Raw genomic sequence first — 17539 nt, 5'->3', positions numbered from 1 at the left:
TCAACAACAACTTTGTCACTCTGTTTTCATTTTCTTGTGAAGTTATTCACAATTTTGGTGGTAAAACATCAAGAATCATAAAACCAAGTGGTGCTATAAACTAGTAGAGGAATAACACATGCAGTGTAAAGAAGTACAACCAGGAATCCTCAAAACTACAAAAGCTTATAAAGTTCAGTGCAAAATGTGACATTCTAAAAGCAACAATTAACATCCTTTTTAGAATTACACTGCATCCCTATAGCATTACACAGCAACTCATCTTCCACAAAAAGTGCAAGTATGGTTCGTTCCATCAGTGAACATTTTAACAAACAGAATAAAAACCTGCACTGGAAATTAAAAGCTGAACTATTCCTCTGTCTTTAACCCAACTGTTTTGCAGCACATCATATCTTACATACAGCTATGTAACATCACGCATAGTACTATTCTGGAATCTTGTGCATTACCCAGACACAAATAAGAAAGGAGCACCAGCTGTAACTTAATTTCTTCACCTATTTTGATTAGTGTCATACTCCTGTTGTTAATGTCTAGCTCAGGGGTCGGCAACCTTTCAGAAGTGGTGTGCCGAGTCTTCATTTATTCACTCTAATTTTAAGGTTTTGCATGCCATTAATACATTTAAACCTTTTTAGAAGGTCTCTTTCCATGTCTATAATATATAACTAAACTATAATTGTATGTAAAGTAAATAAAGCTTCAGAATGTTTAAGAAGCTTCATTTAAAATTGAATTAAAATGCAGAGCCCCCTGGACTGGTGGCCAGGAACCAGTCAGTGTGAGTGGCACTGACAATCAGCTCGTGTGCCGCCTTCGGCACCCGTGCCATAGGTTGCCTACCTCTGGTCTAGCTTTTAGTCTTATTACTGGGGTTCAAAAATGTCTTTAACAAGGGAAGACTTTTACCTCAGAAGGAAAATTTAGGGCACAGGTAAATAAAATAGCTGAGAAAGGAGAGGGAATTTAATAACTGACCCAAAAATGGTAGCAGGTGCTCTCAGCCAGTCAGCTGTCTTTCATTTTCTGAGAGAATGAGAACCCAAAAGAGAAAGGTGAACTGCCATAATGGAGCAGGGTTGCCTTGCCTTAGCTCAGAGGTCTTCCATCTGTGGGGCATGTCCCCGTAGAGAGCACGGAGTAACATTTGGTGTGCGCAGCTGGCGCCTAGCCCAGTCCCCACAGAGGGCAGGGAGGGAGCTCCACACAGATCCACTCTGGCCCTGCCCGCCTGGCCGCAACTGCAGGCCTTGGCCCCCAGCCAAGAGTCCATTCCCACCCCCAGCTCTGTCCCCAGCCTCGGCCCCTTTCCTCTTGTCCCTGTCTCCCCCTCTTCTCCCCCCCTCCACCTCGAGCCATGGCTCGGCTCCAGGGAGGGGTCAGACAAGGGTGAGAGGGGGTGTGAGGTAAAAAGTTTGGGAACCATTGGTTTATATAAAGGAGGAGATAGAGATCAGAGGGGAGAGAGGAAAAATGTTTACTTTAATTTGCATGTGATCATGAAAACCAGATGACTGAGCACTGGTCTAAATAGAATTTATTTAGGTAGTCTAGGAATTGTCTTGGTGAGACAGAGCCTTTGAATGAAAGGGGTCATGTTGTCTAGGATATATGATTGTTCTGTTTAAAACACTCAATGTTTTATCTCCCCGTCAGACACCTATATCACTCAGTAATGCCCTCTCACCAAGAATGATGTAATCTTCCAATAGTTCATGTCTAACTACCATTCACTGGTTAGGAGCAGAGATTGTACATAGCCAAATATGATGTGTACCGTTTAAGTGCAAAAGCTGTAATTCTCTCAATATGTCTAGTTGGCTGCAAATAAAGTTTTTTTCATAGTTCCTGTAAATCAGAAGCAATGAAGGAAAATACTTAAACTAATATATGTAGAAATATGCATACAGCTTTTGCATTATAACAAAACATCAGTTGCTTATGATTTTTTTAACTGTGAAACAAATTACTGCTGATTTCAGTGCAATGGCCTAGTAGCTTTAAGTATGGTTATTGTGAAAATGTCACTTTCCTACACATCAGATACATTTGCTGCCTGTATTCAAAATCACATTGGCATACGGTTCTGACTAAAATACTCTTTTTTTTTTTTTTTTTTTTTTTTTTTTTTTTTTTTTTTTTTTTTTTTTTGCTACTTGTACTCTGTGAGCTCTGCATAACTGTCACAAACACAAGGTAAAGAGCTGAATTCTCTTCTGGCTTATGCATCAACAGATGGATTGTTATCTGAGTTACAGTTGCAGAAAGAGGCCAGAAGAGACCATTAGATCATCTGATTTGACCTCCTGCATATCCCTGTAACCCAGGGGTTCTCAAACTAGGGGTTGGGACCCCTCAGGGGGTCGTGAAGTTATTACATGAGGGGTTGCAAGCTGTCAGCTTCCACCTCAAACTCACTTTGCATCCAGCATTATTAATGATGTTAAATATATATAAAAAAGGTGTTTTTAATTTATAAGGGGAGGTAACACTCAGAGACTTGCTATGTGAAAGGTGTCACCAGTACAAAAGTTTGAGAACGACTGCTGTAACCCCTGTATTGAGCTAAATAACTTATGTTTGACTGAAGCATGAGTTCCAGAAAGGGGTCCGGTTTCAATTTGAAGATATTGAGAGATGGAGAATCCACCACTTCTTTTGGTAGTTTGTTTGACTGGTTAATCACTGTCACTATTAAGAATGTATGCCAAATGCAAACTAAAAATTTATCTGCCTTCAGCTTCCAGCCACTGTTTTTTGTTATCTTTTTCTTCACTAAATTAAAGTGTCTTTTAGTACCTAGTATTTTTTACCTGTGGAGGTATTTATGTGCTGTAGTCAAGTCCTCTCTCAGTATTCTTTTTGATAATCTAAACAGATTGAGCTGTTTAAGTCTTTCACCATAATATAAGGCATTTTCTCCAGCCTTCATCTTGTTTTGTGGTTCTTTTCTGGACTCTGTCCAAATTTTCAACATCCTTTATAAAATGTGGATACCAGAACTATACATATTGTTCCAGCATCAGTCTTTCCAATGTCATATAGAGGTAAAATTATCTCCTTACTCCCTACTTACTCACTAGTCCCCTTTTAATACATTCACAGGTCACATTAGCTCTTTTTACTACATTTCACTGGAAGCTAATATTGAATTCCTTGTCCTCTATGACCCCTAAATCCTTGATGGAATCGCTACTTTCCATGATTTGGTCCCCACGTCCTTGTTCCTAGGTATATAGTTTTTTGCATTTGGCTGTATTAAAACACTTTTTATTTAGTGGGTCCAGTTTAACAAGCAATCCATATCGCTCTGTATCAGTGTTCTGTTATCATCCGCAACTATTCTAACAATCTTAGTTGTTTGCACATTTTATCAGCAGTGATTTTAAAGTTACTTCCAAATGATGGGTTAAAAGGTTGAATAGCATCAGGCTATTATACTATTCCTGTGGAATCCCTCTTGAAACACCCCCATTCAGTGATGATTCCCCATTGTCAGCTGCTTCTGAGAACCGTTAGCCAGTTCTTAATCCATTTGACGTGCTTTATTGCTATTGTAAAGTGCTAATTTATAATCGGATACTAAGTCAAATGCCTTTCAGAAATGAGAGTATGTTACAGCTGTGTTTTTATTTTTATCAACTAAATTTGTAATCTCGCCAAATAATGAAATTAAGTTTGTTTGACAAGGTCTGTTTTCCATACTGACGGACATTAAATATATTACTTTCCTGTAATTCTACATCAGTTTAATCCAGAGCTGGGCAAACTACGGCCCGCGGGCCACATCCAGCCTGTGGGACCGTCTTGCCCGGCCCTTGAGCTCCTGGATGGAGAGGCTAGCCACTGGCCCCTCCCCTGTTGTTCTCCCTCCCCCACAGCATCAGCGTGCTGTGCTGCCAGCATTCTGGCCCGCCGTACCTGCTAGAAGGCTCCTGCCAGGCGATGGGGCTGTGAACTCCTGCTGTTCTGAGCAGCGTGGTAAGTGGGGGGGGGTGGGGGAATTGGATAAGGGACAGGGAGGAGAGTCAGGGGACAGGGAGTCCTGGGGGGCAGTTGGATAGGCATGGGAGTTCAGGGGGGAGCAGGTCCTGTCAGGCATGTGGATAGGGAACAGGGAGCGGGGGGGTTAGATGGGGAGGTTCCAGAGGGCAGCTTGGGGTGGGGGAGCCTGGGAGGGGGCGATTAGGGGACAAGGAGCAGGGGGTGTTGGATGGGTTCGAGGTTCTGAATGGGGGCAGTCAGGAGGTGGGAAGTGGAAGAGGGCAGATAGAGAGCGGGGGCAGGCTGTTTGAGGAGGCACAGCCTTCCCTACCTGGCCCTCCATATAGTTTCACAACCCCAATGTGGCTCTTGGGCCAAAAAGTTTGCCCACCTCTGGTTTAATCCCATATCAGATATTCCATTATTTTGTCCTCTTGCCTGGTTTAATATTAGCATAACTTTAGCACTCTTCCAGTCTCCTGGAATTTCCCTAGTATTTCAAGAGTCATTAAAAAAAATTAACACCAGTGAGCAAAAGATCTCCTCAGGCAACTGTTCTAGGTCTCTTGGTTGCAAATTATCCAGGCCTACTAATTTTTAAAATGTTTATTCCTATTAGATGTGGTTTAAAATCCTCCTTGGTTACTGATGGACTGGAAACTACATCATCATCCTCTTGTGATACCAATACATTGGTTTGCTTTTTTCCAAATACAGAACAGAAATGTTTATTGAATGCTTCTACCTTTTTCTGCATCTTTAATAAGTTTTACTACCTCCATCTACTAAAGGTACTTACTAGTTCTTCAAGTGCTTGCTCATATTGATTCCAGTTAGGTGTGCACGCACACACGTTGGAAGGATTTTTACCGTAGCAACACTCAATGGGTTGTCTGAGGCGCCCCCTGGAGTGGCGCCCTTAGGGCACTGGATATATGCCCCTGCTGACCCAGCACCCCTTCAGTTCCTTCTTACCCCATGTGAGGGTCGTTGGAACCGTGGCACGCAGCATAGCTGATCTCCATTTCTCTAGCTCTTTGCTTGTTTATACCTGTAGATAGTTGCAGTTAATAGTTTTTGTAGTTAGTGTATATAGTAATTGGAGGTAAGGGGCTTCTCCCCTTCCCTTCTTCCCGGTACCAGGCCCATGCCTAGGCCTCCGGGCTTCAAACCCTACTCGGCCTGCCTCAAGCCGATGCCTATGGGAGATCCCCCCGACTCCTGTCTGAAGTGCCTGGGGGAGTCCCATCAATCAGATAAGTGCTGCATTTGTAAGGCATTCAAGCCTCACTCAAAAAAGGAGTGGGACTTTCATTGGAAGCAGCTTAGCCCGATGCCCTCTTCCTCACACGGAGATCCAGCGCTGTTGGTCCGAAGCGCACCTCCAGCACCGGAACGACCTGGCACTGGCAAAGACTCCCAGCACCAGAAGTCTTCAGCACCATTATCGGCGCTGCACCACTCTCTGTCTACGGGAACCAAGAAGCAGCACAAGCAACCTGCTGCTCCTGTACAGTTGCCGGGACTGCCTGTGCCCCCTTTGGAGCAGTGCCCGTGCCGGACCACCCCGCAAAGGCTCCAACTCCGGCACCATTGAGTCCAGCACCACAAGTGTTATTGAGTCCGGTGCACGTAAGCGCCCCGGTGCTCACCATGGTCGAGCTCGACCTGCCTTCCACCCTAGAGACTTTCTCCACTGCTCGTGATCTGATTGTGCTCACTGATCCGGGACCGTCACAAACTTTGGTACCGCTGGTGCGGGCTGCCCCATCGATAGTGGAAGCCCTCCATGATGCACCCTCCATCACAGAGTGAGATGGGTTGGCACCGATCTTGGTACCAGCCCAGGTCACAGTCCCGATCGAGGCACTGGTCTCCACGGCACTGCTCACTGTCCTGGCACTGATCACCATCTCATCACCAGTCGTACTCGCAGCGCACTCTGCCTCAAGAAGATCTCCTTCCTGATATGATCGGTACCGGTCCAGCTCCCAGCACCGATCCTGACACCGGTCTCCTCAGAGTCGCGGTGCGGGCCAACAACACATGACAGTGCAATCCAGCATGAGCAATTGGCTCCGCCTTGGCCTTCTCACCCCAACTCGAGGTCGTCCCAAGCAGAGAGTGGTTACTGTGTCCATGACCAAGATGCGGATGGCACTAGCCAATGGCATTACAGGGGGCAGGATCCTGCTCAGGGACCCCCACAATGGTCCTTTTGGACCCCTTGGGCATACCATCAGGCCCAAGGTGTCTCATCAGGAGCTTCTCATTCAGTCCACTTAGAACCTTGGGTCCTGAAGGCTACTGTCAGTCCCCTCCCTCCCCTGGGGGCTTGGAGGTGACAGCCTGACTCTCAGCTCAGACCCATGCCCCTAGCATGGAGGACCCAGGGCAGTCGGACCGCCCCCGCCCCCCCCCAGCAGGATTTGCCTCAGGACCCCTTAGTCCCGGGCATATCCTCCTCGTCCTCCCCTGATCAGGTGGTGGCGGGCACATCCTCCTCTGGCCCATCACCTATAGACCTCCGTGCACACCAAAACTTGCTTCATAGGGTGGCACAAAACAGGAATGTCCAGGTGGAGGTCGAGGATCTGTTGGTGGACGTTTTATCTGCTGATGCCCCCACACGTATAGCCTTGCGCTTTATTAGGACCATCCAGGCTAATGCCAATACAATCTGGCAATCTCTAGCGTCTATTCCGCCCATTGCCAAGGGAGTGGAGAGGAAGTACTTGGTCCCCTCCAAAGACTATGAGTACTTTTACATTCACCCCCAGCCGTGCTTCCTCGTTGTACAGTCCATTAATGAGAGGGAAAGACACGGTCAGCAAGCTCCCACTTCTAAATCACTAGACACCTGGATTTATTCGGGCGCAAGATCTATTCAACTGGTGGCCTACAACTTAGAGTGGCTGACCAGCAGGCCCTCTGGAGCTGTTATAATTATAATACCTGGAACTCAATGAGGAAGTTCAGAGCTGGTTCCTCAGGAGTCCAGGGAGGAGTTCGGGGCCTTGCTGGAGGAGGGCAAGAAAGTAGCCAGGACATCCTTGCAGACATTGATAGATGAGGCAGACTCAGCGGCTAGGTCTCTAGCCTCAGACGTAGCTGTGTGCTGTATCTCGTGGCTGCAGGTGTCCAGTCTTCCACCAGAGCTGCAACAAACAATTCAGGACCTGCCCTTTGATGGCCAGGGGTTATTTTCAGACAAAACTGACTCCAGAGTCTGAAGGATTACCAGGCCATCATGCACTCATTGGGCATGCATACCCCAGTGACACAATGTAGGCCCTTCCGACCCCAACCGCAGCGCACCTACCCTAAACCCCGGCTGAGACAGGACTTTTCTAGAAGACGTGATAGGAGGAGGCAATCTGGTCCTCAGACAGGCCAGAACCAGGGCCCCTCCAAACCATTAGCAGGGCCCAAACAAAACTTTTGAAGGTGTGCCTGAGGGCAGAGCTCCAGTCTCCTTACAGGATCCTTCCTCACCTTTCACCAACCGTCTCTCCTATTTCCTCCCTGCGTGGTCCCGCATAATGTCAGATCGCTGGGTCCTACACATGATGGAAAGTGGATACCGACTTCAGTTTTGTTTGTCTCCCCCCTCCCTCCCCATCCTTCTTTAGGGACCTCTCTCACGAGCAACTCCTTCTAAAGGAGGTGCAGACACTTCTGGCTATCGGAACCATAGAGGAGGTTCCAAGGGATCTGAAGGGCAGGGAGTTTTACTCCCACTACTTCCTAATCCCCAAGGCAAAGTGGGGCTACGGCCCATTCTGGACTTGCACGGACTCAACAAATTTATGGTAAAGTTGAAGTTCCGCATGATTTCCCTGGGGACCATTATTCCTTCTCTGGAGACTGGTACGCTGTCCTCGACATGAGGGACACGTACTTCCACATAGCGTTCTACGTGCCACACAGACGCTTCCTTCATTTTGTGGTCAGTCAACGACACTTCCAGTTTACCATCCTCTCCTTTGGCCTATCCACGGCACCAAGGCTATTTACAAAGTGTATGGCTGTCGTAGCTGCCTCGCTCCATCGACATCGGATCCAAGTGTTTCCGTACCTCGACAACTGGCTCATTCGGGGTCAATCCAAGCTCCAGGTGCAATCCCATGTTCGGATCACCATGAACTTGTTCAGACAGCTGGGCCTGCTGCTCAATGTCAAAAAGTCCGCTTTGCAGCCAACCCGGAGAATAGGCTTCATCAGAGCAGTCCTGGATTCAAATCTTGCCTGGGCGTGCCTACCGCATGCCCGCTTCTAGTCAATGGTGAGCATTATCCATGGCCTCCGAAGCTTCCTGACCTTGACAGCATGCACGTGCCTCGGTCTACTGGGACATATGGTGCCGTGCACCTTCATGACCAGACATGCCATACTACGCCTCAGTCCACTTCAGGCCTGGCTCTCATCAGTCTACCATCCAGGCTGAGACAATCTAGGCACAGTGCTCACAGTACTGATGGAAGTCTTAACCTCCCTGGCTTGGTGGCTGAACTCCAACTTCATATGTGGGGGGATGCCATTCCATGCCCCACAGCCCTCCCTAGTCCTAACCACGGATGCATCATCTCTGGGCTGGGGACCTCACCTTGCAGACCTTTGCACACAGGGCCTTTGGTCCACACAAGTGATAACCCTGCTCATCAACGTACAGGAACTGAGAGCAGTATGCCTGGCGTGTCACAGTCTTCACAGATGACACAATGACCATGTTTTACATCAACAAGCAAAGGGGAGTGCGATCCTCAGGAGTACACACTAGTAATTAGAATAAATATCCTTTTACTTGTAAATTTACAACATATTGTATATGGAGTTGTCATAAACAGATAGTAGGCGTTAATAGAACAGAAGCCATTTGCCTGTGGGAGTTCTGCATAGCCCACTTGATCAATCTGGTGGCATCTTTTCTCCCGGGAGTCCAAAATGCCTTGGAAGATCGCCTCAGCAGGTCCTTTCTGCCTCACAAGTGGTCGATTCGCCCAGACGTTATCCATTCTGTTTTCCAGAAGTGGGGGTTTCCCCACATAAAACTTTTCACCTCTCACGAGAATCAGAAGTGCCAGGTGTTCTGCTCTCTACAGGGGCGCTCCCCGGGCTCCCTCTCAGATGCCTTCCTGATGCCATGGAAAGACCATCTGCTCTACGCCTTTCCTCCATTCCCATTGGTCCACAAGGTCCTTCTCAAATTGTGAAGAGACAAGGCCCGCTTAATCTTGATCACACCAGCGTGGCCCAGGCAACATTGGTACACCACTCTCCTCGATCTGTCGGTGACCACAACAATTCCACTCCTGTTGTGGCCGGACCTGATCCTCAGGAGTACAGCCAACTGTCATCCGGACCTGCAATCCCTCCATCTCACAGCATGGATGCTGCATGGCTAACTCAATCTGAGCTGCGTTGCTTGCGCTCGGTGCAGCACGTACTCTTAAGTAGCAGAAAGCCCTCTACTAGGTCCATGTATCTGGCCAAGTGGAAGCGTTTCTCCTGCTGGTGTGCCCTGAGCAATACTGTCCCTCTGGAGGTGCCAGTACCTACCATCCTTGATTATTTTTTGTCCATGAAACAGCAAGGCCTAGCAGTTTCATCCATCAGAGTACAGCTAGCAGCATTTTCAGCCTTCCATACATCAGACCACACCAGAATGCCATGAGAAAGCTCCTGTGAGATCTTTGATTTTCAAATTGCAGAGCGAGTTTGCCACACTAGTAATTAGAATAAATATCCTTTTACTTGTAAATTTACAACATATCGTATATGGAGTTGTCATAAACAGATAGTAGGAGTTAATAGAACAGAAGTACTTTATATTTCTTTTGACTGTAAAGGGTTAACAAGTTCAATGAGCCTGGCTGTCACCTGACCAGAGGACCAATCAGGGGACAGGATACTTTCAAATCTTGAGGGAGGGAAGTTTCTGTGTGTGCTGTTAGAATTTGGTGGTGTTTCTCTCTGGGTTCTCAGAGGGACCAGATGTGCAACCAGGTTTCTCTCCAATCTCTCCAGTACAGGCTCTTGTAAGCTCAAAATAGTGAGTACTAGGTAAATAAGGCGAGTTAGACTTATGTTTCTTTTCTTTATTTGCAAATGTGCATTTGGCTGAAAGGAATTCAAACTTGTATTTTGCTGAAAGGATTTTAATTTGTACTTGAATACTTAGGCTGGGAGGGTATTTCCAGTGTCTATAGCTGAAAAACCCTGTAACATATTCCACCTTAAATCTACAAAGATAATTTTTACTGTTTTTCCTTCTTTAATTAAAAGCTTTTCTTGTTTAAGAACCTGATTGTTTTTTTATTCTGTCGAGACCCCAGAGGACTGGGTCTGGATTCACCAGGGACTTGGGAGAGAGAAGGAGGAGGGAAGGTGAATTTTCTTCTCTGTTTTGTGATTCAAGGAGTTTGAATCACAGTATCTTCCAGGGTAACCCAGGAAGGGGAAGCCTGGGAGAGGCAACAGTGGGGGAAAGGGTTTACTTGTGTTAAGATCCAGAGGAACTGGGTCTTGGGGTTCCCCGGGCAAGGTTTTGGGGGGACCAGAGTGTACCAGGCACTGAAATTCCTGGTTGGTGGCAACACTACAAGTACTAAGCTGGTAATTGAGCTTAGAGGAATTTATGCTGGTACCCTATCTTTTGGACGCTAAGGTTCAGAGTGGGGAATTATACCATGACAGGAGTCACTGAAAGATAAGAAACAGCTCAGTTCTATTTATGGAGTTATTCTCGGAATCCCACCACAGTGGGATAAGATTTGTTTCCATGTTTTTCAAATTGTCTTTACAATACGAAGAAAACTGTTTGGTTCAGTGACTCTCAGCACCCCCACTATACAAATTGTTCCAGTGACCCTAGCTTGACTTTGAAGCACTTCAGTAATTCCATTGAAACCAGTATGACTGTTTGCATCTTTAATATTATTCTTTTAGTGCTTTGCTGGATCAGGCCCTTTGTGAGTAACTACCATGTAGTCCACATAGTGCCTTAGTACGCACCAGTGGGGTGTAAATTTTAATGTGCACCAGCATGTCGTGCATTAACTGGCCCATGTAGACCCTGCTGGTGCACACTAAAAGTTCTCTAGTGTGCATTAATGTAGTACTATTTGAAACAGGACTATGTTAATGCGTACTAGGTAACGTTTAGTGCTCACAAGCAGAATCCACGTGGGCCAGTTAGTGAAGAACACACTGGTGTGCATTAGAACTTATACCCCTGCTAGTGTGCATGAAGGCCACTATAGGCAATATAGTTTACTTTTACTGCCTCATCATGTTCATTAGGAAAAACACTTTTATTACTAATTCTTTATTTTCACATTTTAAATTCTACTTGTCTTCAAAATAGACCATTACTGAGTTTTGTCAAAACCAGATAACTCCAATGTGGATTCAGGGACTTAAAAAAAAAATTATTCAAATTCAGGATGGTAGGTCATACTTACAGTGAAAATGTACACAGATCTAAAATGTAAACTGAAGTAGTGAAAAAAGATAAACATAATCAACAGGCAGTAAAACAAGGATTATTATATGTGATCCAAAACATTAGGTAGACAATTTTTCAGTGCACCCAGCAAAGAAGGTTTAAAAAAAACATTTGCTACAACTGTGATTGCAATCCTGGAGGGAAAAAATTGCTTTATTTTTGTAAAAATGAAAAGAAATGAAATAATTTCAAGTAAATAAAACTAAACAAAGCCATTGCACCTTTCAGCAATTTAGTTGTAATTATAGCTACCATTGTAACTGAGCAAGCTTTTAATGTATTGGGGATAATAGCAACAAGATTTAATCTGCAAAGAAATGAAGAGCTTGTTATCATGGCCAAATAATGTATATGAGAGGAAATTACCATTTTTAAAATTCAGTTTAGTTCTTCACTGTACTTAGAAAATGATTTAGAACAGTGGGAGGAAGATCTTTTATTGCTATTAAGTGGAAATGATGAAGAGGTGGAGAAGCTGAAAACAGCCGTGTACATCACAAGACAGAAACTCCTACCTATCTGTGACAAGCATTAAAAAGACAAACCAAAACGAGTGATCAGTGTTTGAATCTCTCTGTACATGTGCTATATACATATTTATTATTTTTCATATGTTGCTATGGATTTTTATCTTCCACATTCTGATGTTCCATGTTGTGCTAAAGCACAGATCTTCTAATATCAAGAATTGCGGCTTGAATCCCAGAATTAAAATGTTACTTATATTGTGATTCCAGAATCGTGAGTTACAATTACTATTAAGTAATGATGTGCTGTTCTTAGTTCTTTGAGTTAACTAATGACCCATTCCTAATTGCTGTCTGGTCATCGTGCACCTATCAAAAGCTAAAGAATCATCCATTATTATGAAATGCCAAATTATATAGAATTAACTTTTAAGCTTTCAAGTTGTTATTGTTAGTCAGCTCTACTTTGAATTTACTGCAAGAACTTCACCATTCCACAGGGACTACATTTCAGTCAATAAAATATTCTTTTAATAAAATGATCTTAAAATAGCTTTGAGACCAGCAGAAATCTTAAGTATTCATGGATAAAAAGAAATGCACACCTTCAACATCAAGTACATACGGTAATGGATTACCTCATAGACTCTCTTAACAGTGTTGCTAATCTGGCACAATTGCCAGGAAAAATAGCATGGTGCAGGTTTTCAATTCCATTGTGGTCCTAACATCTGTAGTAAAGTAGTTTGCAATTTTAAAGACCCCTTTCTGTCTTGTCTTTTATAACTGCCTTTTATATATTTATTCTCATATATAAAGACACAGTCCCTTCAATCTGAATATATTCATTACAAAAGCCTTGCTATTCTAGTGAAAGCTGTTTAAAAATTTATATAGAAAGTGTTTTTTTACATATGAAACAAAGCACTCAGATGCTGTCAGAAACCTCCAAGGTGTGCCAAATATCTTGCCGTTAAAAAAGCAAATGCGGTTTTAGGATGCATCAGTCGAGGTATTTCCAGCAAAGATAAGGAAGTGTTAGTGCCGTTGTATAAGGCACTGGTGAGACCCCACCTGGAATACTGTGTGCAGTTCTGGTCTCCCATGTTTAAGAAGGATGAATTCAAACTGGAACAGGTTCAGAGACGGGCTACTAGGATGATCCGAGGAAGGAAATGTGCCTTATGAAAGGACTCAAAGAGCTTGGGCTTGTTGAGCCCTGCCAAGAAGAAGGCTGCGGGGATAATGCTTGCTCTATATAAATAATCAGGGGGATTAACAATTAGGGAGGGAGAGGAATATTAAGCTATACTAAGGTAGACACATAGGCCAAATGGGTACAACTGGACATTAGGAAGTTTAGACTTGAAATTAGACGAAGGTTTCTACCATAGAGGATGAAGTTCTGGAACAGGCCCCCAAGGGAGTAGGTGGGGCAAAAGACATATCTGGCTTTAAGACTAAGCTTGATAAGTTTATGGAAGGAGGTAATGAACGATGTTAATTGTGGCAATTGACTGATTTAATCAGCAGATAAGTCTGCTCAGTGCGCTCTGTGATGGATGGGATTCTGAGTACTGCAGAGAGTCTTTTCCTGAAGTGCTGGCTGGTGAGTCTTGCCCACATGCTCAGGGTTTAGCTGATCGCCATATTGGGTCGGGAAGGAATTCCTCCAGGGGCAAATTGGAAGAGACCCCTGGAGGTGTTTCCGCCTTCCTCTGCAAGGGGTGGGCATGGGTCGCTTGCGTGGACCTCGCAGCTTGAGGTCTTCAAACCACAATTTGAAGACTTCAATAACTCGGACATAGGTTAGGGGTTGTTACAGAAGTAGATGGGTAGGGTTCTGTGGCCTGCTTTGTGCAGGAGGTCAGACTAGATGAATCAGCCTTTGGAAAAATCTCTGAGATTCTTAGCTTCCTTGGAGTTCACACTAGGGAAAGCTGAGTTCTTTTCCCAACAGTCCTCTGTAATCCTATTGCATTGCTACTCTTTAAGTATATTTTGATATAGTTATTTATAACTTGTTTTTCAAATATATTTAAAGGGCAACTGTGATGAACCTTCAGTGTAAAAGTAATTTTTATTCATCAATATAATTTTATTAGATATGTAAATGTTTACTAATTCTTTGTTAATTACAAAGCTACTGCTCTAACAGACCTATGACACAGATCACATCTGTACTGGAAGAAATACAGACAGAAAATACAGTTAGACCTTCTCAATCTGAATTTTACAATCCTTTTTAATATAAAGTCATATTAGCTTTTAACTGATACTCTACCAATTGCAAGACTGAATAGTTGTTAAATATTGAGTAACCAGATGCAGATAAACCAACCAATAAAGGTCATCATGCCTTCCTCTTAGCTGTACTAATTTTCTATCTGCTACTCCATGTTAACTGCTTGCAAAATCTATTGAGTCCTTTCTCTTTTTTGTTTTTTTCCCTTTTGTTAATTATCTGTAGAGTGTATTTAATTATGTGCTGCTTTCTTGCTTCCTTTCAGAATAATTACCCATACCTTACATGTTCCCTGTGTCATCTGAATCAAAATCTGTAGGGTACATTGTATATTGGTAGCATTTTCATTTTCATTGTTTGAGAGAGAATGAAAACAATTAAATTACAATAACTGCAGTCACATTTTTTTCTATTGCGATCAGTTTTAAGAGCATTTTCTGTATTTTGGATTTGAATTTCATAAGATTTTTATTAAAAAGGGGCAGGGGGGAATCCTAGAAATCTCTGTATTAGAAGTAATTGAATTAAAATATAATGAATTGTATAAAAGGATAATTCTAGCTACATCTTTAAAGAATTTTGTATTCCAGTTACTCTCAAACTATACCTCTTGATGCCTAAAATTATTTAAAAGTAATGTTGTTACCTAACACTTCAGCATAAACTGACCAAGAAAAAGCTAGTAAATATAAATCTACATACAGAAAAGATGCGTCTATTTTATATAGCTCTTGCCCGTTTTTGGTGAATTTGCTATATTATAGTCCAAAATACATTCATTTTTTTGGCCTGTGTACAGCAGACCCTGGAATATTCCTGTTTTCCGCTATGGTTTAATCTGTTTGTATTTCCTCATAGAAATTTCTTGATTTGAAGATACAGGTTGTGTGTGTTTGTTTAAAGTGATTTCTGTTAAACTGAATGTTAATACCAGTTTCTGTTTCTCCTCTGCACAGTCCCTTCAGTCTGAATATGTTCAGTACTAAAGCCTTGCTGCTTCGATGAAGGCTGTTCAACTCCTAAAATCCCATTTCTTCGTGGAGGAGCAATATTGAGGGAAAGAAACTTCTCGCTGAGAGGAGAACTCTTCATCCCTAGATACATTAAAACATTAAACTAAGACACCCAGCAAAGACTTTGAACAGCCAGAGATTTCATATTAATGACTACTGCAAATGCACTGAAGTTAAAAATTTTCCAGCTGTATACAAAATTGTTGCAATTTTCATAAATTTAAAGTTGACAGTGACTTAAGGATATTTCTAATGGATTTCAATAATACATTTATAATTACATTTGTGTACACAGTGTTACAATATGTATGTATTAAGAAAAAGTATTTTGGTAAAATATAAATATATATATATAATTATGTAAAAATTAGAATATATTTTGATTTAGGTTTCTTCACTTTGTTACCAAAAATATATATTTTTAAATATATTTTAAAGTTTATCTACAGTGTGTGAAAACATTTTATGAACAAAACCATTTTGGGTTTTATTTATGGGTCCACTGTTACTACTTCAAGTTCAGTTTGTTTTTAGCAACTAATCTGCTTTAAGTAACTTAGTTGGAAAGCTAATTAGTTGCATCATCTGAGAGAGCTTGGTATATCATCAAGTTTTCCTTTCAGCTGTCAGCTGCTAATGTTCCATATGGTCATCCTAAAAGGAACTTAAAATAGCTACTTGTGGATTAGGGAAAACCCAACATTCCTATCATATGTCCTCCCTTTGAAAGCAAAAATAATATAGCTAATAATTATGCTATATTACTAACATTTTCCTCTGATAATTTATTTTAAAGGGATGTTTTACTTTTTGCTTTTTACTTTCAGCATTGCTAAATGTGTGTACCATTTGGTCTAGCCTATAGTTACATTTGTGTTGTAGCAGTTTTAAAATCGAACATAAATCAGAATTAACTTTCTGCTGTGCATTTAAACGGCATGAAAAGAAAGGCCAAATTCAGAGCAGACATAAGCAGCACAATTCCATTGAATGGGGTGGAGTTGCACACCTGCTTATAACAATGGCCACGTGTGCAACTTGGGTGGCAAAAAATGTTGCTACAGATTTAGACATGGAAGGAAAAGAGTATTTGCATTACAGTTTGCAAGTAAATTAATATCTTTTCTAGACATTTTCTCAACTATACTCTATTGTTAGCTATTTAATTATTGTTACATCACATGCTAATTTCACCAGTGGTACAGACAACCTTGGACTTGTAGATCTACTTAGTTAATTAGGAATAAAACTTACAGAAAGCATTTCAAACAATGTTAGCAGATGAGGTTTGTAGTACTTTACTATGACAGAACTATTTCTCCTATATTTATAGGAGAAAGTGTCTTGGTGATATCATCACGTACATATATCTGCAAAAAAACAAAGTGCTTTAGAAAAGCACTAATTTGATTCTGAAATGATCAGTAAAATTCAGAATGCAGAAATAAAACATAGACTTGTCAGCTACAAGTCTTTTCACATGTTACAGAAAGCTGAGAAGGAAATATTAGGCTAAATGTTCAGTCTTCACTGTTAAAATACATTGAGTGAACTAACCTGAGTAAAAATACAGGTAGGCCCTGGGAGAGGGAAGGGGGGGGCAGCAAATGAAATTACGATAATTTAACGTTTTATTATGAAAAAATCATAAGTTAGATCACATTTTGAAGGGAAATAGTCATAATGAACATCCCTATAGTTATATAAACCATGTTGAATGCAGCTATTTAAATCACTGAATAAAATTTACATGCAATAGCCGTGTGTATATGTGACATATACACACACCAAGTAGCATATGTTTGTGTGCATATATAGACACATAATGATATACTGTATATGAATGATTGTTAGGTTAATTGTAAGGTAATTCTACCTCCTATAAACTTATTTGTATTTTGTTATGAATAGTTTTCCCTCATAAAAATACATATTTTCTATTTTGAAGTGTAGACACACTTCTGATCAACAATAAAAAAATGCAATGCCTATATATACGTCAGCTGCCTCCTTTGTTCTTTTCTCTTACTCAGATTTTATTCTGGCTTTTGTCAGTTACTGTACAAGAATATAGTTGACTCTTAACATAATAATATTAAACTGCTTTTTCAAAAGACCATAATTCTTCTGTTGTATATAATGCATTTTGAAGAGAATTTGAATTTCACAAAAAGACCTGGGTACAGAAAGCCATTCTCTTTAGAAAAAGTGACAGCCAGAGAGTTCTTCACTTTGAGTGCCTGAGGTGGTGTTCAGTCAAGGTAAGAATACAGTGATTATAAAAAGAACAATACTATAATGAAATTTATCATATAGTTAA

General features: G+C 42.0%; 1 protein-coding gene across 2 annotated transcripts in view; it reads left to right on the top strand.

The window, feature by feature from the left end:
* The window catches only part of CDC14A (cell division cycle 14A), a 122199-nt gene extending 104989 nt beyond the window's left edge, over positions 1 to 17210 (top strand). The window contains exon 16 of one of the 2 annotated variants that reach the window (XM_032804930.2): positions 15163 to 17210. In XM_032804930.2, the coding sequence (XP_032660821.1) occupies positions 15163 to 15192 (30 nt within the window). In that variant the 3' untranslated portion in view covers positions 15193 to 17210. The remainder of the gene's footprint in view (positions 1 to 15162) is intronic. The other variant, XM_032804931.2, reaches the window with a different exon arrangement.
* The last annotated feature ends 329 nt before the right edge of the window (positions 17211 to 17539 follow it).

Source organism: Chelonoidis abingdonii, chromosome 7, assembly GCF_003597395.2.
Source record: "Chelonoidis abingdonii isolate Lonesome George chromosome 7, CheloAbing_2.0, whole genome shotgun sequence".
Lineage (NCBI taxonomy): Eukaryota > Metazoa > Chordata > Testudines > Testudinidae > Chelonoidis > Chelonoidis abingdonii.
The sequence above is the reverse complement of the archived record's forward strand: the minus strand, read 5'-3'. Positions and strand labels throughout refer to the sequence as shown.